Here is a 25,292-nt window from a genome sequence, read left to right as displayed (position 1 = left end):
CATTCAGAAAGGCAAATGTATTAAATTGCCTCTGAATACCATTGAGGGGTGTGTATCAATTGGACATACACTCATGTTTGCCTTATCATTAAAACCAAGTTCAATCCGGGAAGTCTTAAGAAGTTGGCTCACACAGATCTGCACCAGAGGCCCCAAAGGCAACTCTATTTTATTGGACTATCAGGTGTGGATCAGTAAAATTACTTTTGGTTTCTGACCACAGATCTTGATAGAATTCCTTTGTTCTGAATAAAATATTTGACTTCTGGAGAGGGGCAACATATAAATAATGTGGCAATGTGGAATTAGATTAAATAGGCACTTAGAAAGTAGGCCAGATATATTTTGGAATAGTGTATTCATTAGTGTTCCTATGATGTTAACTTATAGGTGGAAAAGTATAGCTGGAATTTGTTCTAGTTAGACTCAAGACATAGGTTTTGTGTCCTTGTCTGTGGCAGAATTTTAAATAAAACATGTTTTTATGACCTTGGTAAGACTGTATTATATTACTAAGCCCTGAGATTTAATAGAAAAGCAAGTATTTTTTTCTGTGTTCTATGGATCATTTAAAAACTTTTTGATTTGAGTATAATTTTAAGGCCAGGTGTACAACATAGTGTTGGAAAAGTTTATACATTATGTTATGCTCACCACAAGTGTATCTACCATCTGCCATTATATGACACTATTAAAACATGATCAGCTATGTCTCCCACTCCCCTTTACCTGTACTGACCATCTCCCTACCTCCCTCTACTCTGGCAATCATCGATTTGTCCTCTGTAATTACAGGTCTGATTCTGTCTTTTGTCTATTTCTTCATTTTATTTTACTTAATTTTTTTAGATTCCACATGTAAGTGAAATCATATGGCATTTGTCTTTCTTTGACCTAATTCCCTTAGCATACTACTCTTTAGGTCCATCTATGTTGTTGCAAATGGCATGATCTCATCCTTTCTTATGGCTCTGTAATATTCGTGTGTGTGTGTGTGTGTGTGTGTGTGTGTGTGTGTGTGTCACATTTTCCTTATCCATTCATGTATCAGCGGACATTTAGGTTGCTTTGATATCTTGGCTATTGTAAACAATGCTACAACAATCATAGGGATGCATCTAATCTTTTTGAATTCATATTTTTGTTTTTTTGGGGGGGTAACTACCCAGTAGCAGAATTATTGGATCATATGGCATTTTGATTTTTAATTTTTTGAGTCACCTCCGTACTGTTTGACATAGTGGCTGTACCAATTTACCTTGTCCTCTACACTGTTCCTTACCAACACTTGTTATTTCTTGTCTTTTTGATTTTAGCTATTCTGACAGGTGTGAGTTGATATCTCATTGTACTTTTGATTTGTCTTTCCCTGATGATCAGTGATCTTTTCATGTCTTTGTATGTCTTCTTTAGAAAAAAATGTCCATTCATGTCCTTTGTCCATTTTTTAATTGGTTTGTTTTTTGGTATTGAGTTTTATAAGTTCTGTGTAAATTTTGGATATTAACCCCTTTTATTGTATATATCATTTGCAAATATCTTCTTCCATTCTAAAGTAAAGTGGATTAAAGTTCTAAATGTGAGACTTGAAGCCACAAAATTGCCAGAAGAGAATATAGTCAGTGATATCTCTGATATCAGCTCTAGCAACATTTTTCTAGATAATTATCCCCAAAGGCAAGAGAAAGAAAAGCAAAAATAAGCCATCCAAACTGAAAATCAGACATTGCTGGACCCTAGTGTTTAAAAGAAATAGAGTAATCTTTGCTCATCCCAGAAAGCATTCCTATTCTGAATACTCTGAACATATAAGTGTAAAATGAAATTGAAACTGTGTAGTTGGTATAGGAAATCATTTGTGAAGTTAGGTCTTCTGTTTTGTTTACCCTTGTTCCTGAATGCATTCCTTTAAAATAACTTGGTATGTCTAGATTGTTCTAATTACTTATTGTGGGTGTTATAACAGGCTCCCAACTGAGTCTCTCTTAGCATTTGACTTGCCTCGTATTTAGAATAAGTTCCACGTTTCAGTTCTTATTTCCAGTTTCCATACTTCTCTCTAGATGTGGTTTATATATTTATGCATATATTCCTTTTTTCTACACGATGGGGGAAATTATTTCCCTAGGTTTCTGCTGAAGTTTGTGCAGAACTGTTGGTTGTTCCATACATAAAATAATTGCTCCATCTGTAAAACATAACATTTTATGTATGGAAGCTTCTTTTACCAGTTTCCTATAACTAGGTATATACAAACATAATACTGGTATCGGAGCATCTCAACTACCTTTTTTTTCAGTTCCCATGTATTAAGATATCTTACTGTTCTCCTTACAGGTGAACAAATTGGGGAGAAAAATTACCTTCAAGAAAATATAGTTAGTTAAATACATTTTTCCTAATAAGATGTGCTAGGTAGTAATGAAAACATGGCTGTATGGTACATTCTTGATTTCACAAGCCATGCTACACTGTTCCCCCATGAAATTGTGGGGATTACAATACAGTGTAAAGGACTTTGTTATAGCAAAAGAATGAACACAGTAATTGCTTTATCCCCTGCACTTATGGGCCATTTTGGAGTCACAAAGCACTTTCACATACATCACATTCGATCCTCAGACAATCCCTGTGAAGGAGATCATTGTTCCCACTTCACAGATGATAATCCAGAGGTTCAGGAGAGGTTAAGAGAGAGGCTTAAGTCTAAAGCTAAGGTTCTTGTTTGAAGTCTGAGATCTTTATCTAACATCTTAGAATTTCTCATTTGTAAAGCAAATCAAAGGAGTAATTCAGATCTAAATATTCTTATGATGTAATGTTTCACACATTTTCTTTCCAGCTGACCTTCTTTCTTTTGTAGTTTTAAATCAAATGCATCTGAAATGAGGCTTCATATATTGTTCTGCATACCTCCCCCCCACCGCCTGCCAAAAAAGAACCCCTGCATCATGACAGGAATTATTTAATTTGATTGATTTATGATTTAAACTCTAGAATATAGTGTTATTAGGAACACATTCCCTGCTGTTCATGTTTTCATTGGGAGTAACTTCAACTAGACTGACTCTACTGACCTCTCTCATCCCTTTCTAGCTCCTTACCAGTGAATGAGAAAATGAGTTTTCAGATTAGTGAGTTTGTTAAACGTTACTGGTCATGGTTGGCAGCGTGCCTTCGGTTTTCTTCTCCTTGAGTCAGTGAGCCTGGGGAGCTAGTGTATTCTGGCTTCCTCTGTAGACCATGTATGAGCTTAATGGGCAGACCCTGCTTCTGAGGTGGGAGAGGGAATAAGTGAGCCCTGCGTTGCTGGGATGGTGTGGGGGTTAATCATGGTGTGCAGTCTCATGAAGCTCACTGGATCAACGTGTTTGCCTCATTCCTGTATCTCCCCATAAGTTAGCTCCAAGCTTACCAGAGAAAGAAGGTTGTAATTCATTGGGTCACTTCAAAACTTAAGACCCAAAGAGAAAAATGTCCCTCCTTTTCCAGGAATACTTTTTATTTTATTTCTATCAAACCTTTATTTTATTTCCAATATTCTATGGTGTAAGTTATGACTGTATGTGTTAGGCTCATAAAATCCATCTCATTACTTTTTATTGTATTGTAAATATGATACTTTTCCCTCTTCTTAATGTTGTGTAAGAATGATTGTTTTAAAGTATGTTTAGTGGAGTTCTTGTTTTATTTTGTTAGCTGCTCTATAAAATGTAAGCAGTCATGCTCAATATGTATGTTATATGAGGACTTTGGAAGAATCTGAAAATACTGCAACATATCTACAGAACAGCTTAATTGCATTCAACCATGTAAAATTTTCCATGTAATTTTAGGTGCTAGTTTCTCAGCAAAAAGCATGCCATATTTTTATAACATATAGACGATTGTATAATAGAAATCTTAATGATTTTTCTTAAGGAAATAGTCTTTATTTATAAATATGATTAATGTAATAATATAGTTAATAATAGATGAGATAATAGCCTCATTTTGAGTACTTTCATGAACAGAAAAGACCCACAGTTTTTTCCAGAGTAATAGAAACAATGTGCTTTGAACTGTGGAATTATTAACTGCTTAAACTGGAAAGAATATCAAGAACGACACCTACTTTTTTTTACCCCTCAAATGCTGTGAATGCAAGAATGGAATCTTAGAGTTCATCTCCTAGATCCAAGAAATTTAGAATTCTGCAAGGTCATGTGACAAATTAACACCAAATACTGGATGAGAATCGTGAATGCCATTCCAGTCTTCTCCTACCCCACCGGTATCAGGTTGCTTCGTGTTCAAAATAGTGAAGTAAAAACATCAACATGGTGTTGTTCTTAAAACAGTACATTAGCAAGTGTTTCTTTTATATTTCTGTTTTACTTTTATCCCTTTTTAGGGGGAAAAAGACTTTTGAGACTTCGAATGCCAAAATCCCTCCTGCATATTTTTTCAGACAATGCATTTACATCCATTTGTGTGCATATGCAGATTTTATTATTTTCTCTAATATTTCTCCTTTGACATTTTTTCTTTGTCGAAGTAATCTGTGACTAATTAACGTTTACTGCTTTTGCTTTGGATTTGTAGAATCTGTTTGTCCAACACGAATTCCAGTGGCAGCTCGTGATGAGAAAGGGTTTGATATTCTTTTAGGCTTGGGAGTAAAGAAAAAGGTTAAGAAAAGAATCCCGCTTTCACCAACAAAGATAAAAGGATATGAAGTAACAGCTAAAGTTGACTTATCAGAATTCACAAGGTAAACATTATGACATTATGTGTTGATCTTTTTTTTTTTTTTTTTGGTATGTCTGTAGATATGTTGAGAATTCTTTAAGCTTATGCATATTCTTCTTTTTCTAGCAATGTTTTCCCAGAAGGTCTTCCTCCATCATATGTATTTGTCTCCACTCAGAGATTTAAGGTCAAGAAAATGTGGGATTTATGGAGAATTTTAACCATTGATGGAAGGCCACAAATAGCAGTTACCTTAAATGGTGTGGATAAAACATTACTGTTTACAACAACCAGCATAATTAATGGCTCACAGGTGGTCACCTTTGCTGACTCCCAAGTTAAGGTAAATATGCCTGGGTATGAGTATGGTGGTATTCATGGTGGTATTAGCAGGTTTGTGTGTGTTTGGAGGACGGGAGCCATAATTTTAACACGGCTGAAAAGATACTGACTTCATAATTTAATGTTGCTTTACTGAATAAAAGCAACAGATGAAGGAAATTTGTTTCTTTTTTTTTTTTTAATTTTTCAATATTTATTTATATTTGAGAGAGAGAGAGAGACAGAGTGCGAGCAGGGAAGGGGCAGAGAGATGGAGACAGAATCCGAAGCAGGCTCTAGGGCTCTGAGCTGTGAGACATCAGGACTGGAACTCATGAGGAGTGAGATCATGACTTGAGCCGAGGTTGGACTCTCAACCTACTGAGCCACCCAGGTGCCCTGAAGGAAAATTATTTCTTAAATGGGATTAAGGGGTGGGGCTAATTCACATTTTTTGAGTGCCTACTACTAGATGCCCTGAGCGTGTAATTATAATATCCACCCAAGGAAGAAGGTATTGCTCTCATTGTACAGACAGAAAAAAAATGCAGGGATATTAAATCCCACCTCAAAATAACACAGCTAGTAAGTGGTGACATCAGGAATTGAAGTTAAGTCTTGTCAGTTTCAAAGTCTGGTTGGTTGTCCTTACATTACCATGTCCTACAAAATGCTGAGATAAAGACATTTGTTAGAACATCAAATACAGGTAGATAATGGGTAAAGAATTCACAATTATTGGGAGGACATTTTGTTTCCCCAGAAGGAAGCTGTATTTAATAAAATTGATAAACTAAAAATAAAAGTTTATTTTCCAAGTCAAAATATGTTCGGAATACAGATGTAGTGATAAAAACAGTTATGTTTTGGTCGTTATTATAATTATGGTAGTCTAACACTATATTGTATAATTTAGGAAGTGTACAAGGTTGTATATGAAATTATGCATCTATGCAATTTCATATGGTAAGCAGATTAAATTTTTAAAAACTTTATTTTTATTAAAGGCAAATTGCTAGGTTCTGTAAGAAATCACAAATGAATAAGGCATATTTCATACCTTGAAGGAACTTATATATAATGGAAGATTGAAGGTCTCTGATATCTAATAGGAGTACTAAGTATTAGTGGAGTGTAGAGGGAAAGGTAGATTCTAATACAAAATGTGGACAAGACTTATTAGTGAGCTGCTTTTTGGATGGGACTTTGAAGAACGAATAGGATTTTGATGAAGAGAGCTAAGGATATGTAAGTTGGTGGTTCAGTATTGAGTAATCATGTATAATAAAATGCAGGGTTTTTATTTAAAGGGTAGAAAGTGGTGACCCCTGTGTTTGGAGTATAAGATACACGAAAGAAAGAGCTAACAAGGTGTGAACTCAATTTATGGGGACCTGGAAACCATACACAGGGTTTTAGACTTCATTCAGTGGATGACAGGGTTCCATCTAAAAGTCTTTAATAGGTGTGCCCTAGTCAAAGCAGCTCGCTCTCCTCCTTTTGCTTTCACAAAGAATACTTGCATTTCTTTCCTGGAATTGGCATAGGTCCTGGGAATCCAGAAATTAATAAGATGTGGTATCTTCTCTTGATGAAATTCTAGTGAGAGAGATTAATGGTAGTAGAGGTATGAAGAATGGCCTAGAGAGAGCAGGATTAGAGATGTGTTTGAAAATTATTTAGATAAAGCAAGATATCCATGAACCTAAACGATAGTAATGAGAATGGAAGGGGAGAAGTGAATTTGAGTCAAAAGACATATTTGGTAGAACTTTGCATCTGGTTATTATTGGAACTGAGGGGAGGGCAAGAGGTAAAGACACTTGTTGCAGTTTAGAAACTGAAGATGTTATTATCTGAGGGAAACTGAAAGGAAGAAAGTTTTGGGGATAGTTCAAGTTCATTTTGCTTACACATTCTCTCAGGCTGATTGTGAAATATCCTGGTAAAATTATACTAGCCAGTATTAGAATTGTAGGTCCCATATGTAGGAATGAGGTCCAGGCTGTTGCTGTAGATATGGGAGTTATTCCATCGAAGTAATAATTGTCCTGTAGAAGTGGGTAAGATAATCAAAGGGGAGAATGAAAAAGGTCAATGACAAACCTGTGGAGAATGACCTCATCAAAGGGCAGGTGAGGAAGAGGAGCCTTTGAAGAAATAGAATAAGCAAATGGAGAAAAAGAAACGAAGATGATCAAGATGGTTTGAATCATGGAAGTTGAATGAGGATATCAAGGAAGATGGACTCGTTAAGGGTGCAAAGTTGCAATGAAGTAAATAGGATATAGAATGGGAGAAGCCATTTGGATTCAGACATAAGGAACTTTTTTTGTGACCTTGAAGGAATTGCTTCAGGAAGTTGATACATCTACTAATATGTAATGAATATGTAATGGAAAATGGGGATTAATTAATTAGTAGCTTTTAAGGTCCAGCTTGGGTCAAGGTGAATTAGTATATAGTACAGACCGTCTATGTGGTATGGATTTATGGTTGGCAGCAAAGGAATGGGAACAAAGAAAATGAAAGATGGTTAGCATTTTGTTCATGAATGTTCCATACTTTCTTCCTATAGACATTATTTGATGAAGGCTGGCATCAAATTCGTCTCTTAGTAACAGAACAAGATGTAACTCTGTATATTGATGATCAACAGATTGAAAACAAGCCCTTACATCCAGTTTTAGGGATCTTCATCAGCGGGCAAACTCAAATTGGAAAGTATTCTGGGAAAGAAGAAACCGTTCAGGTAGATGAACGATGATTTGCTTTTTGCATTGTATAAAGTGGAGCTCTTGCTGTCCTTTGTGGTAGTATTTATGACTTAACTGCATTTGATTTAATTATTAATTCCTTTAAGACACTTAAAATGTATTCAGTTTATTAGTGGGATTTTGTATTTGAGTGTGTATTAAAATGCAAAGTTAGACTTAATAGATTTTATAGGAATTCTTAGAAAAATGTTCCCCTGGGTTAAGGGTAGAATTCTACATTCTTAGGAAACATTAATTTCATATTTCCCAGGAGATAACGAATTTGGAAAAGAAAATGTAAGATTGGAGCTGTGAGTAGGGGCTATAAAATTTGTTTGCAGCTGTGAGGATACAATAAGATGAATTCATCTTGATGTTCTTCTTAAAACTAATTTTTGACATTTTTGAATATTTTTGAAGCTGGAGTATCTATCTGTGGTTTGAGAAGTGTGTGTATAAAAAGATAGCCATTTCTTGAAAAATGCTTTGTTTGAAAAGGTGTGTCTTTCCCACTGTGTTTCTATTAAGGGAAGACTGTCACATCCAAATTACGCACATGGTCTCTCTGTATTAATGTTATATGTCAAATTGTAGTAAGTGTTTAAATAGAAACAGGTGTTTGGCCTACTCATCACATAACACTCCATGCCATCAACTAAGTGTCTGAAATGAAAGATGACTTCTTAAGCCGACTCTATTGTAATCAAAAATGTTGCAGAGATTTAGGATAAACACAGAAAGCCTGGGAAAGCTTTTAAGTGTCCTAGGAAATGCTCTCTAGACTAGCTCTTAATACAGAGATAATAATAAAAGCTCCACTGGGTTCCTGAAGGACATCAGAGATTTGTTTTTAGTGCTAGAGTTTTCTTTATGAATTATGTTGCATCACATCTTTAAACTGTATCTTAGGTATTCAGATTTAGTGTTTTTATGTTTTAGCTGAGTGCTAAACCTTACATAACAGCTAATGTATTTGGGTTGCTTTTATTAAGCCATTAGCTTGTGCCTCAATTTTAACTTGAGTGGTTTTGTTCCTAGTTTGATGTCCAGAAGTTGCGAATCTACTGTGACCCAGAACAGAACAACAGAGAGACAGCATGCGAGATTCCTGGATTTGTGAGTAGGATGGATTATTTTCCCCCAAGTGTTGCTTCAGTACTTTCAGAGCAATAAACAAGTGACAGATAATGTGTGAGCCTTAATTAAATATACAGCGTTAATTTGTTAATTGTCAGTGCAAATAAAGTTACATTGATTAAAACATATTTCATAATTGAAATAAAATTATAATGTATCTCTGTACACATAGGAATGGAAGAGCACAAGGAAGTATTTTTTACACATCTCAGCATGTGATATTTCCAGTACTCAAGTGAAGCAGGGCTGGGCCTGCTCTAGAAAAACATAGGATTCTTTGTCTGAATATCTAGAGTGTAAATACATTTCTATATTTCATTAAATGTGTGCACAGAATACCCCACACAGCATAATTCTGAAGAATAGGAAGTGATTGATTTTCCTGTTCATCAGCACGTTTTCTCAAACCATAAGGAATATATAGGTTTCTTTTTGTTGTTGTTACCTAAGTAAGATTTTCTTGTTTCTAGGTTATAAGCCACTTTCTATTTATGTAGCTATATTCATTAATGTGTTAGGAGGAAATAATTATAAGCTAAAATATTAGTCTGATTATATATGTCTGCTCCTAGTGTGTGTGTGTGTAATCAATCCCTCTCTCCTTGGGCCTATATATATATATATGTATGTGTGTGTGTGTATATGTGTGTGTGTGTGTGTGTGTGTGTGTATGTATATATATATATATGTACATATATATGTATATGTATATACATATATGTATATACATATATACACACACACACATATATACACACACACACGTACATATATATATATATATATATACACACATATATATATTTGTAATGCAAATAAGGCAGAATATTGTAAAAGTTTCCAGTGACATTTGAGCTCATGCTATAGTTCTTTTAGTTTGTAAAGTCATACTGTCATTATCTCCTTTTTTCCTATCAAACTGAATAATCTGCAAATCCACATGTTCTGAAAACTTGAGGATGTGGAGCAGTGCCTATGAAGGATCTATAATAAAATCCAACATGGAACCTTTTAGAAATAATTCATTCTTGGTCTTTTAGATAGGTAGTTGTTTAAACACCGTTACTTTTATTTTAGATATTTATAGCTTAGAACATGAATCTCTAATCTCTCCTAAAAGTACTAATAAGTGATTGCATTTGAGAGTCCATCTTATATACTAATTTGTTGATATTTCTTCATCGATGTGATGGCCATTACCATTACCCTTCCACATCATGAAAACCCAGGATTAAATGGTGGATTCTCAGTCCTCACAGCCACTGTTTTGTGTTTTTATGTCTCTTCCCTTCCTCTGAGGTGTGAGTTCATGAGGCCTGTTTGCCTTTTGCATCTTATTCCCACTTTCTTATCTTCTGATTGAATTTATTATTGTTTGGAAAGATTATTAACCTATTTAAAATCATGTGTTATTCACTGAGGAACAGATTGTTGAGTGAGAAGTTCTCCTAAAGTAAAAGGCATAAAATTTAATGCATGGAATTTGTGACTTTCTCAGATGTGTTTTGGCTTTTTCCTCTGGTTCTTAAATGACTTCCAGAAAGTTCGAGGGGGCATATAAATCTCACCGAGGTACTTTTGCTCCTGAGTGGCCATTATACCAAGCTGCTTTGGCATTTTCGTTTACTCCTTTCACTCGTCATTGTTGTTCATTTCCTTACTTTATCCTACTGTAAATGTTGCCATAACATGTACAAATAGGTACTTTTTTTAAGGATAGTTGCAAGCAAATGTTTTAACTCTTACCGGTTCCAATACTTCATGTATCTGGAACCTGGACAATGAAATATCTGTAAATTAGGAAGAAAATTTAGAAAAAATTAAAAGCATCTTTTAAAACCCATTTGTTCTTCCTTTTCTTTCAGAATGGTGAGGTAGGCCTGGAAACTATTATTCTCCTTAAGGTAGTATTTGTACTGTGGGACTGTTTAGCTTGCTTCCATCAACTGTGAGTATATTAGACAAATAGAACTCATTTTTTATGTCATTGGAGTGTATTTCGTTTTCATAGCTTTTTGTGATTCAGAATTTCGTATTGGATTGGTCTGAATAAAATTGGAAAGTCAGTGTGAGATACCTTTACCATTTCGCACAGACATGCAGGTGCATACACATACCTGTGTACACATGCATATGTATGTGTCTTCCCACATTTGTTGTTTATTTCCATTTCTGTCTTTGTAGTGCCTCAACGGTCCCAGTGATGTAGGCTCTACTCCAGCTCCCTGTGTTTGTCCTCCGGGAAAACCAGGACTGCAAGGCCCCAAAGTGAGTACTGCCTAACATGCTTTTCTTGTTAAAACCCACAAACAAAAGAGCTGAGCAAATGCGAAAAATTCCTAGGCACCACTGACCCTTTTTTGAAATTTCTACCTAGTGTCTTAGAACAGTTTAAAACCTGACTTTTAGTGATTTTTTTAAAAAAGCATATTCTAATCTATAAGTGCCTTTGAACCTAGAACTGATTCCCCTGGCCCACAGTAAAGTGAGGGAACTTTATTAGTTTGTTTGCTGGTTTATCTGGTTCCCTCCCACCACCCTTAAAGACTGCTGCCAGATACCAAGAACCATACCTCCTTACAATCTAATAAAAAATGAAGAAAGGGCATTTGTTGAGATGTGTTCCAAATTCTCAGCTTGTCAAAATGATTTTCAGATAGGGGGTGCCTGAGTGGCTCAGTTGGTTAAATGTCCAACCTCACCTCAGGTCAAGATCTCACGGTTTGTGAGTTCAAGCCCCACGTCAGGCTCTGTGCTGACAGCTCAGCCTGGAGCTTGCTTCAGATTCTCTCTCTCTCTCTCTCTCTCTCTCTCTCTCTCTCTCTCTCTCTCTCTCTTTTTCTGCCCCTCCCCCACTCACACGTTTTCTCTCTGTGTCTCTCTCAAAAATAAACATTAGAAAACTTATTTAAAAAATAAAAAGAAATGACTTTCAGATAGAAAAATGAAGTAGAAATATTAAAATTGAGTTCAACAGTATGTTTGATGTCTAATTCTAAAAAACAGGCATATAGAGATTTATTAATTTTACTTAATTATGTGATAATCACTTGGGGGGAGTAGGTCTATTAGTGATACTCATATATGCACATCTTCCAGTTGCATATATTGATTTGTGTGTGTATATATGTTAATTGTGTGTATGTGTATATAAACATTTACATATTTATTTGTGTATTATACATTTTTATGTGATTGGAGTCATGATGTGCATACTATTTCTCAACTAGTTACTTTTTATATAACTAAATATTTTGAACATGTTTCTATGCTATTAAATATGAATGATTAAGTGTAAGTTAATGCTTACTGTGGCATCACTTAGACCCAGCCTGATACTGAGACGTTAAGTGGTTTGTCTACTCTATGTGAATCTTATTCATTTAATAGTATTTTACAGTATCACTTAAATAAAAATGATGTCTAACTTGGAAGCAGGTATGACTCCCTAGCCAAATAGAGTGTTTTGTGTATTGATCATTTATTGCCTGAGGTGACCAAGCAATAAATATGAATTATGATGTTCATTTCGATGGAATTTCCTTAAGTGTTTTAGTCACCATCACTGAAAATTTTAGATTTTAAACTGCTCATCTAATTTAATTCTTCCTATCTTTTATGCATGTTTCTCCTGTCCATTTTTATGTGATAGCTCATGATACACTCCAGGCCTAGCATTAAAATCAAGAAACAAATACAATTTAAGAAATAAAAGTACACATTCATTATTTTATTTAAAGAAAATCTATTTGGTTTGGAATTTGACTTCAGTATATTATAATCAATTTATTATTATAAAGTATTTTTAAATGGCATTTAGGTAAGTTAATCTAAGTGTTCTTCCTTTTAAAGTTTATTTATTTATTTTGGGGGGGTTGAATGAGTGGGGAAGGGCAGAGAGAGAGAATCCCAAGCTGGCTTTGTGCTGTCGGTGCAGAGCCCCACGCAGGGTTTATGTGTGTGTATGTATGTATGTATGTATATATATATATATATACATACATACATACGTATATACATACATATATATATGTGTGTGTGTGTGTATATATATGTGTGTGTATATATATATATATATATATATATATATATAAATTCAACTTGAAATATTATACATAAGAATTATTTGATCTGTAAGATATATAATATGGAAATGAGAGTCCCATTATATCTGACCTCTCAAAGCCCAGAGTGCTTTCCTGACTCCCAGGGAGGTTCTGGCCACCCGTAGGGTATCTTAAGGTTTGTCTTCTTTTGGGGAGACATCAGATGCCTCTGATGCTTTCTGAATCTTTATTAGTGATCTGTTAGGTGTCTTGAAGTGACATCAGTTTTTATTCACATATGTTTCTACAGCAAAGTTCCAGAGCACCCTTTGTCTTATCTGGTAAAGCCTCTGATATCCAGTGTTTCCAAGTTCCATGTGTTCCTCATGTTCATTTTCTTAGTCATAATCTCACACTATTGCCACCTACTACTTTAAGTGAAATTGCAGTTTTCCACCAATCTTCAAGTTGGCGTGCCTTCCCGATCTGCTTTCCATTTTCTTCAGAAAATCTGGCAGGAGAACAGGAACACACACATACTCTTCCATCCTTTTAGGGCTCTTTCCCCTGGAGGTGGTTCCTAGCCCACATCAGGGACCTGCATGTGAAAAACAGAATCCCTAGCAACACTCTGAGTTGTATTTCCTTTAGAGAATTTCTGGCTTGGGGAATTAATAGGGTTTTAATTAGATCAGCAGAACTGGAACTAAAACAGATCAAGTGTTTTTACTTATAGATTGAACTGAGACTTAATGCGCATTTTTGTTTGATGCTCTCTGGAAAGTTTTGTAGATAACCATCAAATAGAGTTACCTGTGAAAAACAGATCTAGTATTCCTGCTAACCAGAAATAGATTTCTGGGAGCTGATAGTTGAGGCCTGAGACTGAAACTGAGGTGAAATTCTTGTGTGGGTAGGTGGGTAAATGCTTATTCTAGGATAAAGAAAGTCATCTGTTTAGAATTCTCTGAGTTTCCAAAAGATAGGACAACCCTATTGGAAAACTAGGTCAAATTAACTGTGGTAGCCTGTACTTAGACTTACCATGGCATTATAACTCTATAAAAAGCATAGAAATATATGTCTGTTATTGGATTGCGAGTTCCTTAAAGAATAGCTAATTCATTTTGCATTCTTAATGTCAAATATAGGGAGGATCCAATAAACCTGTTGGAATTATTTTTCTACGCAAGCACTTTACATTTAATAAAAACTAAATTCTCCTTTGAAATTCCAGTGTCTAACAGTGCTTAATGGTGGTAGTTTTTTAATTTAATGAATTATGAAATCATTGAACAAATAAGATTCACCCCTCTTCCCAGTTGACTTGTGTGGGATGGAATGCCTTTGTTGTGCTATGGGAGATCCAGGCAATCCCCAATTTACAAACACCCCCTTTCAAAAGACCTTTGTGATTGGCAGGTTCTCTCTCCACTTGAGTAGTCATAGGAACGTTTGTGGGGGCAGACTCCCACATTTGATCTAACCTTGATATTAGAGCTATTAGTTCAGAAGTGGAAAGAAGGCGTTTTGTCCTCTTTTTAGGAAGGAGCAATTTCTTACTAATCCTTTACTCTGAAATTACTGCCTCCCCCTCTCCAGCTGTATCTATCTCTATTGACTTCCTTTGTTTCACCCTCATCAGTCCACCAATTAGGGATTTCTTTGAGCTATCAAAGTATCCTCTGTTTAAAATACAAAAGCCTTTGGAAAATTTCAGGGGCCACCGGGCATTCACATTTTTATGTAGATTTCCCCAGACTAAGTGGATTCCTTCTAGCCTGTGAGTGGGTGTTTGAGTTTTGAGGGAGGGAAGAGGTTGGTTTGGGAGGAGGGAATAGGTCGTAGGTCAGGACTCCTGCAAGTCTTCAGGGGAGCATGAAGGCACAAGGATTTTTGAGAAAAGGGCTTGAATACCTGGGATGTGGGCCTAGGTGAAGGGCTCCAAAGACCTTTGTTTCAGATGAGCAACTTAAACTATTAGCTTGCTTCTGCAAGCACAACTGTTTCTTACTTTAATTATTCATACTTACATGACTTGAGAGGCCAGATGCAGAGATGTTTTAGCTTAGTCCATGACATTTCCACTCCTGTCAACAACTCAAAAATCCTGTGGCACGAGTTCAGTTCAACATAAGTAAGTATTGCTTTTCAGCTGAACACATAGTTTCTAAAATTCAAAATGTGCAAATGTTTCAACTAAATTAGAAGAAACTGGATTGGGAATTTAGTCACAGTTGTACAATAGGCCCTACGTCTCGTGTAATGTATTTGGAAATTGTTTTCCATGTTAAGTTTCCTAGCAGTCCGCAGGTCTGGTTCTAATCAGTGTATGCGTTTTAATGTGGGCAGGGACAGTGGTGTTTAGGAGCATGGACTCTGGGCCTACATTGGCTGAGTTCAAGTGACATCTTCACTACTGCTGTGTGACTGTAAGCAAGTGACCTAACCCTCTGGGCCTCAGTTGTCCTATACAGAAAATGGGAATAATGAAATTACTTGTGTCATGGGATTATTAAAAGGATTAAGTAATTTAACATATGTAAATCTCTTACAGCAGTGTGTAGCATATAATTAACAAAGGTTGAGCATCAGCTTTTATTACAGTAATACAATTGAATTTTTATTCTGATTGGTCGTCTCCAAAATTAGTGTTTTACTTTATTCTCCCAATTTTATGGAAACAACACCAACCCTTCCTGAGTTTTTGCAAATAAATAGTAGGGCAATAGTCAAAATAACCAGTAAAACCTACCAGAAATAATAGAACCTGAAAAAGAGATTATTTTCCCTCTTGGGGCCGTTCACCAGTGTTATGGTCCTTACAAAGTCACATTGGATTTATCTTGTGAGTGATTTTTTTTTTTTTGTCTTGAAACTAGTTTTTATTTATTTAAAATGTTAAGTATGTTTTGTACTTTTATGCAGCATTAAACCACAAATCTCATTTCTTCTTATCCCAAACCTGTATTTCAGCTTTGTCATAAAAAATAAACCCTCTAAGATCCTTTTAGTATCCTAGATTTTGCTGATGATTAATATGCTGCAAATAAAGAGGGTCATTAACAGGAAATTTGACTTAAGTCAATTGGTAGGGTCACGTTGGTGGCTCAGTTGGTTAAGTGTCTGATTTAGGTTCAGGTCATGATCTCATAGTTCATGGTTTTGAGCCCCTCCTCTTGCTCTGAGCTGACATTGCGGAGCCTGCTTGGGATTCTCTCTCTCTCCTTCTCTTTCTGCCTCTCCCTTGTTTGTGCTCTCTCTCTCTCAAAAATAAATAAACTTAAAAAAAGTTTAAAATAAATCAACTGGCAAATAGTTCTTGAATCTCTACTTGATAGCATTTTCAACCCCTGCCTCTTCTGCCAAAAAAGGAAGAGTTTGCACAGTCTCAGTTCAAATGATAAATGCAGACTAATCAAGGAAAAACTGAAAGAATTCTACTTAAGAATAAGGAAACAGTTAAGAGCTGCTATCGCATTTCAAAAGAAAAAGACATCAAGTAAAAAGGAATAATTGATTCTTTTTTTTTAAATGTTTTCAAGAGAGAGAGGAGAGCAAGAGACAGGTAGAGGGAGAGAGAGGGAGACACAGAATCCGAAGCAGGCTCCAGGATCTGAGCTGTCAGCACAGAGCCTGATGCGGGACTGGAACTTGGGAACTGTGAGATCATGACCTGAGCCAAAGTTGGACGCTTAACTGACTGAACCACCCAGGCGCCCCTTAAAAATAATTTTTTTTTAGTGTTTATTTTCGAGAGAGAGAGAGAGAACAGGGGAGGAATAATTGATTCTTAACTGGATAAGGAAGGAAAACTTCTTGCCAAGAGAAAAAAAAAATGGAATGTGTTGAAAGACCTCAGGTCCAATCTGAACATGGATAAAGGATGGCAGGGAGGCCAGAGATGAAAGTGGATCCTCTCATAATAAGAACAGTAAAACTCAGGGCACCTGAGTGGCTCAGTCAGTTAAGAGTCGCATTCTTGCTTTCTGCTCAGGTCATGATCTCGTGGTCATGGGATTGATCCCCATGTAGGGCTCTACGCTGAGCATGGAGACTGTTTAAGATTATTTCTCTCTCTCCCTCTGCCTCTTTCCCCTACTCACTCTCTTTCTCTCTCTCTAAAATTAAAAAAAATAAAATAAAAAAGAGAAAATGCTAACTACCTAGAGAACCAGAGTGTTACTCCTTAATGGAAGTCCTTGGGTTAGAATTATAAATTCTGTCTCTTCAGAAAGACATTACATGTTTCAGCATTATTTTTCTCCCTGGATTTATAGCTATTCTTTCTCTCTTTTAAAAATGACATTTCCATTTTTCGTAGCCTTTCCTTGTGCTATGCCTCATGGGCAGTTCCTAAGTGAAAAGCCCATCCCTCCTTCGTTGGCCACTTAATAGAGTTCACATAGTTTTTTCCATTTTTCCTGTTCCATTTTTCAGGAACAAATCTCCCTAACCAGTAGCCTGAAGTAGTATTTCAGACTAGCAGATCTGGCTCTGTGAAAGTACCCTTAGTATTGGTGTTTAGTTAACTTACAATTATTGGGGTCCTGTGTGAATGATTTCTTAAATAATTAATTATTGAACTGAAATCAGTTGTCTTACCTCTAGGCAGGAGTTTACTGATAGTATATGTTTTTAAGCAAGATGCCCCATGTGGATCTCATGGACTCAGTAATAGATTAATACATTAATTTTGAAGTATTTCTTAGAATTAAATTATACAACTCCCTTACCTCACAAAAAACGTTCCCTTTTTTATGGGTGGTGACCATCTGAATGCCATTGGGCAACATACTAGAGTTCCATAAAATGTGCCTGGGTGAATTGTCATATTGTAGGGAATAGTGTTCTTTGGACATCCTTGGATTGTGAAGGCAAAGGTCATGTCTTCATTTCTAGGTATTAAATGTGTTAAAGACTGTGGGGGTTGGGCAGATTGATTTGGCTTGGCTATGCTCTCATGTAAATATTCAGATTTAAAAATTTTAACCTTATTAAAGAAACACATTGACTGGAATAAAAGAAATGAGTGTCATACAGCTTTAAACTTGAGTCCCATGTGTAAGATCATAGAGCCTGTGGACTTAAAAAAACAACAACTGTGAATTGAATTATGACATTATAGGTCATTGATATCTGTAGTGTAACATTTAGAATAAAGACTGTAGACTTACAAATGAAAGATGGCTATTATTGAAACCATATTTGCTATGACACTTAATTTGTTTAGAATTCTAAAAATGTCCTGCCATAAATACTGACATTTTACATTAGCGAAAGTATCTCACTTGTTATACCTGATATACTCACAGAAGTAAATCCTTGAACATTTTGCATAATAAATAGCCTTTATTTGGTAAAGTGGGTGTTTAAAATATGGCATTTTTCTAACCCTATTTTGGGATTTATGTTTTTTTTGTTTTGTTTTTTAACATACAGAGAGGTACAAATAATGGAATTGGTTTGAACCTTGAAGGGGACTGATTGCATCATTATGGTTTGTCATTTTGTACTGAAGATTTTTTTTCCTTTCTAGGGTGAACCTGGACAGCCTGGGAACCCCGGCTACCCTGGACAATCTGGTCAAGATGGTAAGCCTGTGAGTACTGAAAGCTTAGTCATCTCCAGTACTGGGATTATGTCAAAGTAAAAACTGCACTGGGTAAAGTTAAACAGGCAGGGAAGACTTTATTCAAGACTGTTGTAATAGGGAGAGAGATTCACCTCTAGTGAAACAAAGGAAGGGTTCTTGCGTGCTGGCCTGAGCTAGTGAAAAAGTACTGGAGAACTTTAGGTGGGTGATCAGTGGGGTGGCAGGAATTGAGTTATCCTGAGTTTGGCAGATGTTTTCCTGTGTGATTAGGGCAACTGTCTTTGGTAATTGGCACTTCTCGAAGTTAGGGTCCTACCCTCCCTCAGAGACTGGAAGATCCGGGTACTTCCCTTTCTTGATGAGTGTATTTCAAAGGGATGGCTCCTAGGTCCTTGAGAAAGACATTCGTTGCTAGTTGCAAAACTGACAAGAAATTTTGAAAAGGTTTGCCACTCAGAGGGTCAGAGAAAGTGACAAATTTTCTAGAGTATAAATGCTCTAAGAAGAGGGAGATCAGGAGCCTAGGGTCAGGAAGAAGGCTGTCTGAAGTTTAGTTAACCTGAGGGGAACATTAAGCCTGGTTGGGTCAATAGGATCAGCTTTCCAGTCACTTTTTAGGTGCATTATCCCCAAATTGCATGCATCTTTGTTACATTTAAAAAGTTGTCTAATGAGTATCGATGCATAGCTAGGTTCAGAAATCTTTTTGTCTTTTTCCTTCATGTCTATGGCAGTTTTCAAGTTGAAGATCTTTTTAAAAGTGATATTTTCCTAAGAACATACGTGCACTGGAATATATTGACTAAAAAAATAGTATCTTGTAAGTTTCAAGAGAACTGAGGGAGATTTTTGAATTAAGGAAACATAAAGCAAATCTACTTTAAAGCATTCTAGGCAAATATTTTCAGATAGCTCAGCTGTCAGCATGTTTATAACAGCAAATAAACATGAGGAATTTGCTTTTAAATGTTAGATAATTGTCATCCAAAATATCTCTTTATCATGAAACATTAACTTCTTGCGTGAAGGATGGGAAGGTGTGTATTGTGAGTCAGTAATATTTAAGGAATGAAGGAACCACAGCCTAATGTTAGACTATCACTATCCCAACCATCAGGATAGAGGAGCTTGTTAGTTCCTGAGAGAGGTTTGCTGACAAATTCAATACAAAAATATAGCCAACTTTTGAAGAAGTAGTGATGTGCTGGGGTCTCATACACCAGTTTTGTGTGGGAAAATGGTACACAGGTGAGCCTCTCTGGAGAGAGATTGTTGGAGAAGGGAGTCAGGTCACAAAATGGTGATGCACTAAAGCTGTAGAGAGCTGAGGAGCTGCTGGGTGGCTGGGGTGGTGCTGCTCAACTGACACACTGGGATGCATTCTAAGTGTGATGACAATGCATTTGGGTATTTTGAGATAGGAAGTAACTTGACCTGGCTTATGTTTTAGAAAGATAAATATGAATATTATGTGGAGAGTAGATTATATAGGGCAAGAGTGGGAACAGGAGATGTGTGGGAGGTTATTTCAAGATTCTAAGGGAGAAGTAAGACTGGCTTGGACAGGTTGACGTGGTGAAAGGGAAGATAAGTGGTCATATTCTGGATTTTTTTTTTAATGTAAAGCTGACCAGAATTGCTGTCAAATTAGGTGTGAGGCATGAGAGAAAGAGTCGAGGAAGACTCCGAGGATCTTTGTGTGAACAGCTTACTGAGCTGGACAGCCCTGGGAGAGAATGCCTTGTTGCTCCTAGGATGCCCATGGTGCTTGCTAGGATATTAGAGGAATCTTGAGTTCAGGGATGTGAGTTCAGGGAATGAAAGTACACAGTTGGGACTCCTTCGTTTGTAGATTTATCTATATCAAGCCACCAGAGTGGATGCGATCCTTTAGAGAGTAATCACAGATTAGAGAAGAGAAGAAGGCAGTGGACTGAGCCTTGGGCTGTCTTTAGAGGAAAAAGGGGAGGAAGATGCAGCCAAGGAAATTGGGAAAGAAAGACCAATGAAGTAGGAGGAGAACCAGTAGGGGGTGGCATCCCCAGAAGCCAGGGGAAAAAAGCATTTTGAGAAGGGAGTGCTCAGTTGCGTCATTGTTGCTAAGAAGTTTTGAAAAATGAGCTCTATGCCTAGTCCATTGAATTTGCTAGATGGAGGTATTGGGGCCCTTGATAAATGGGGTTTAGGGAAGGTGGGTATAAAAGCTGGATTGAAATGGGTTCAAGAGAAAGTGTGAAGTAAAATGATGACTGAATATAGATGCTTTTTCTGAGGGGTAGAATGAGGAACAGATGGATGGAGCAGTTGCATGGTTAGGATGTGGGATAAAAGGAGGTTTTTTTTAAAAGATGGGAGAGAGATGCCTGGGTGGCTTAGTTAGGCCTGCGACTCTTGGTTTCTCCTCAGGTCATAATGTCACAGTTTGTGGGATTCTCCCTCCCTCCCTCTCTCTATGCCCCTCCCCCAACTTATGCACCTGAGTGTTCTCTGTCTCTGTGCCTCTCTCTCAAAATAAAAAAAAAACTAAGAGATGGGACATGTTGTAACATGTTTTTATGATGATGAAAATGAGGCAGAGGGGGAAAATATCCGTGATTTGGGCGATAATGGATGTTTTCAGGAAGAAAACCCTTAGGTAGGTGGGAGGACATTGGTATATAGCATGGGCATTTGAATCTTTCTGTGCCGTTGTAGGCCAAGCTGGTAAGTACAGAAGTAGCTTGGTAGCGATTTGTGGGAAAGAAGGTGAAAAATGTATCATCAGACATTTGAATTGAGTGAAACAAATAGGTTCTTAATCTATCATCTCCTCTTTGCCTTTAGCCTCAACTCCTGTAACATGGCAACATTTTCCTTGGAGTTTCTTATATCCCAGCTGTTCTCACTTCATAACTTAAAGTGTCATGTGACTTGGTGGCATTCCTCACTGTGACTCCCGCGGCCCGGTGATGGTGCTGCCTGAGGCCCTGTGTGAACTCTTCCCTAATCACACTGGGTGGTGGGATGCCCTGGAGACCCTTTCCTGGGCCCTACTCTGTCTGGGTACTGGTAGCTGTGGTGCTTTCCCCCTTTGAAGCAGATACACTTGACATGCTGAAATATCATCTGCTGGCACCTCGTAATGACACAGAGCTCCTCTGAGAGCACTACTAAATTATTTAGTAATAATAATTTAGTATAACAATTAATTATAATAATATTAATTAGTTATATAATTATAAATATTAGTTATATAAGTACTTATATTAATATATTAGTAATATTATATGTAATATATTAATATACACGAATACATATTAATGTATGTTAATATATTATTGTAATAATTAATATATTACTATATAATTAATATATGTTAACAATATAAATTCAATAATATAGATAATATATATAAATTATAACTATATACAATTGTATTAAATTATAATTGTATTAAATTAGTTATAGAATTAATATTAATTGTATAATAATAATTTAGTATAAGTTATTCAATATATGGAGGTGAGTGCTGAGCAAGCTTTTCACAGGCTATCAGCTCTAGTTTGCTTTTTTTTTTTCCTTATTAAATATTTTGTCATGAATGAAGTACTGGAAACTAGTTGCAATAAGCCTGATCTAATAATCATGGATATTGCTTTATGACTTTTATCTAAGCTATAATGGATTTATTATGTCATCTTATTGAGTACATGTGTATGTGTTTGTATGTGTATATGACTTTATGTATAGTTATAGGGATAGGTACATAGTACCTGATATTAGAGGTTAGATGGTATTAGAGAATATCTGATGTTAGAGAAAAGACAGAATAATGTCCACCTCCTAATCTCTAAGACCTGTAAATGTATTGATTAGGAACTCTGCACACATGATTAAATCAAGGATCTTGAGATGCAAAGATTATCCTGTGGAAATTTATCTGAGTGGCCGGTATAATCACAACGATCCGTATTGGAGGGAGGTAGGGGTGTCAGAGTCAGGGGAGGAGATGTCATGACAGAAGCACAGATCAGGGTGAGGTGTCCATGTCCAAGGAATGTTGGTAGCATCCAGAAGCTGGTAAAGGGAAAGAGCACTTTTCCCCCTAGAACCTTTAGAGGGAGTGCAGGCCCGCTGACATGATGAGTTTAGCTCCCTAAAGCCATGTTGGACTTCTGACCTACAGAACTACAAGTGTGTGTTCATTTAAGCCATTATGTTTGGGGTAATTCGTTACAGCAGCAATAAGAAACGGTTTCTCTAATGTTAATCTGTTTACCCAAAGGTGCAACTTTTCCTAAATCTCTCCTTTTCCCTGTAGGAAATCTGTAGGAGATAGGAGTCGGGGCAGGAAGAGAAAGTGAGTCTGGGAGCCAGAACAGCTGAAGGTCATTAGTGTGTGTCCAGGGCCAGTGCACAGCGGGAGTGGGAAGGTGTGGGTGGAGTCTCTGGCTGGCGATTGAAGCCATCTGGACCAAGGAAAGTTGGATGGAACAATTCGAAGGGAATTCTGCTTTGTTTGGATTTGGTTCTGTGCAATCCCCTTCAATAAGCAGCTTGAATCTCTTTCACATAACCAGGCCAAGTCAACTAAAGCTTTAAATAGGAATTATTCCATTCTGGAGAAATACTAATTTTCATAAGGAAAATGCCTTCAAACAAAATGAAAGAGCGATTTTCAAATTCTTCCCCTCCTTTCTTGATTTCTATCAGCAGTGTCTGAGCATATTACTATTTTGCTATTCTATCATTATATAGAGAGAAGCAGGGGAAATATTTCTATATCCTGCTAGGTAGTTCAGAGTAGTGCTATTAGTAAAGACATTATACTGCTATGACATTGATTTTTTTTGAAAGAAGGCCTACTATGAAAATATATAGGACTGTTTTATGATTTTGTAGTAGTGTTTGTTTCTGTCTGTTTTCTGTCATTATTAAGTACTCTTCATGAACTAAAGTACTTTATGAAACCAAAGCCCTTGCTGGCTGTTGGAGAGATCTGAGCCTGTTTTGCCCTCTGTTTTGCTTTTAAAAAATGCTTCGGTTTCATGGGCCTCAGTTTCTTCATCTGGGAAATGAGAAGATGGTGCCAGATGAGGCCCATGTTCTGTCCAATGTTGATTTTCTAAGATTCCGTGAAGGCCATCACATTTACGGAGAGAGAAAGGTAAGCTAGAATAAACTGTCAAAATCTGGAGTTGGTTTTCTGTATTATTGGCTTAAGTGATTCAGGAATATTGATAGCACAGTGCTACCAATAGACAGAAGAATAGATTGGTCAATGAGCCCCACTCCATGATGCAGCACCCCTCTTTGTCCCCACCCCCACCCCTTCATTGTACCCCTGTGCCATCTAGAGATTCCAGAAAGTGGCTAGCTGTCTATGGAGGGTTCAACTTTACAGAAGTAGTCAACACACATGGGGAATTTCAAAGTTACCTGACTTGATCAAACTACAAATACGAGGGATGGGGCAAGTTAGTAGGAGATGAATTTGTGTACATAGGAGGGAGAAAGGAGGGGAGATCAAATAGGGTTCTTCAGGCCATTGTGATGACTTTGGCTTTCAGTTGAAGTGAACTGAGGAACCACTGGAGGATTTAAGTAAAGGACTGATGTGATGTAACTTACTTACAAACAAAAGTACTCTAACTTCTGAGTTGAGAATAGATTTTAGGGAGATGAGGGCACAAGCAGGATCAGTTAGGCTCTTAAAATAACCCAAGAGTAAGATGATGGCAGCTAGCATCAGGATAGTAAGTAGTGAGGCAAAGAGAACTGCGACTTTCTGGGGGTATTTTGAAGTTAGAGCTGATGGAATTTGATGATGTACCCTGCCTGAGTTTGAGGGAGAGAAGTCAAAGGAGACTCCAGTGAGATGTGGAAGGATGGATACGGAAACTAGGGCAAGGGAAATTAAGAGTTTGGTTTAGGATATATTAAAATTTTATCAGATGGTCAAGTAGAATTTTTTAAAGATTATTTTTGGGGTGCCTGGCTGGCTCAGTCATTAAGCATCCAACTCTTGATCTCAGGTCTTGATCTCAGAGTCATGAATTCAAGCACTGTGTTGGGCTCTGCGCTGGCTGTGAAGCCTACTTGAAGGAAAAAAAAAGATTAAAAAAATTTTTTTTAAAGTAATCTCTACATCCAGCATGGGGCTTGAATCCACAACCCTAAGGTCAAGAGTCGCATGCTTAACTGATTGATCCAGCCAGCTGCCCCTATTCAAGTATAAATTTTAAGTGGTAGTTGAATATAGAAGTCTGACAGTCAGAGTGATTTTCCTCTTGTCCTTTTCTATAGGAGTGATAGTATGTTTCATGTTGATTAGTAAGAGCTTCCTATACACTAAGAGAATCAATTCTTTGACATCTATGTTGTAAATGTTTCTTTTAATTATTTATTTGGTTTATAGTTTTGTTTTAATTTCTAGTAATGTAAAATTTTGTCACAATTAAATGTTCTGTTATTTCTTCCAGTGTTTTTTTTTTTTTGAACATTACTGTATTCATTTACTGTATTATGATTTTTGAGAATTTTAATTCTTGACTTCACTTTTGGAATTTATTTTGGCATTTGCGGTGACATGGAGATCCAAAAAGATTTAGCGAACTTGGAGAATGGCTGTTCTAATGTAGTGAAATTCAACCCAAATAAACGTATGGCTCTTACTTGTCTGGGATGTGTTATTTAAATTTAACCTTGGTGAAAAGGGATTTGTAA

The 25,292-nt window shown here is 36.6% G+C and overlaps 1 protein-coding gene across 1 annotated transcript in view; it reads left to right on the top strand.

The window, feature by feature from the left end:
* COL21A1 (collagen type XXI alpha 1 chain) overlaps positions 1-25,292 on the top strand; it is a 125,790-nt gene that overhangs the window by 15,228 nt on the left and 85,270 nt on the right. Inside the window, exons 3-8 of the mRNA XM_060615790.2 lie at positions 4,585-4,753; positions 4,858-5,074; positions 7,631-7,804; positions 8,847-8,924; positions 11,130-11,213; positions 18,531-18,593. Coding sequence (XP_060471773.1) covers positions 4,585-4,753; positions 4,858-5,074; positions 7,631-7,804; positions 8,847-8,924; positions 11,130-11,213; positions 18,531-18,593 — 785 coding nt within the window. The remainder of the gene's footprint in view (positions 1-4,584; positions 4,754-4,857; positions 5,075-7,630; positions 7,805-8,846; positions 8,925-11,129; positions 11,214-18,530; positions 18,594-25,292) is intronic.

Source organism: Panthera onca, chromosome B2 (genome assembly GCF_046562875.1).
Source record: "Panthera onca isolate mPanOnc1 chromosome B2, mPanOnc1 haplotype 2, whole genome shotgun sequence".
Taxonomy (NCBI): Eukaryota; Metazoa; Chordata; class Mammalia; order Carnivora; family Felidae; genus Panthera; species Panthera onca.
Note: the sequence above shows the minus strand (reverse complement) of the source record. Positions and strands in the feature narration are given on the sequence as shown.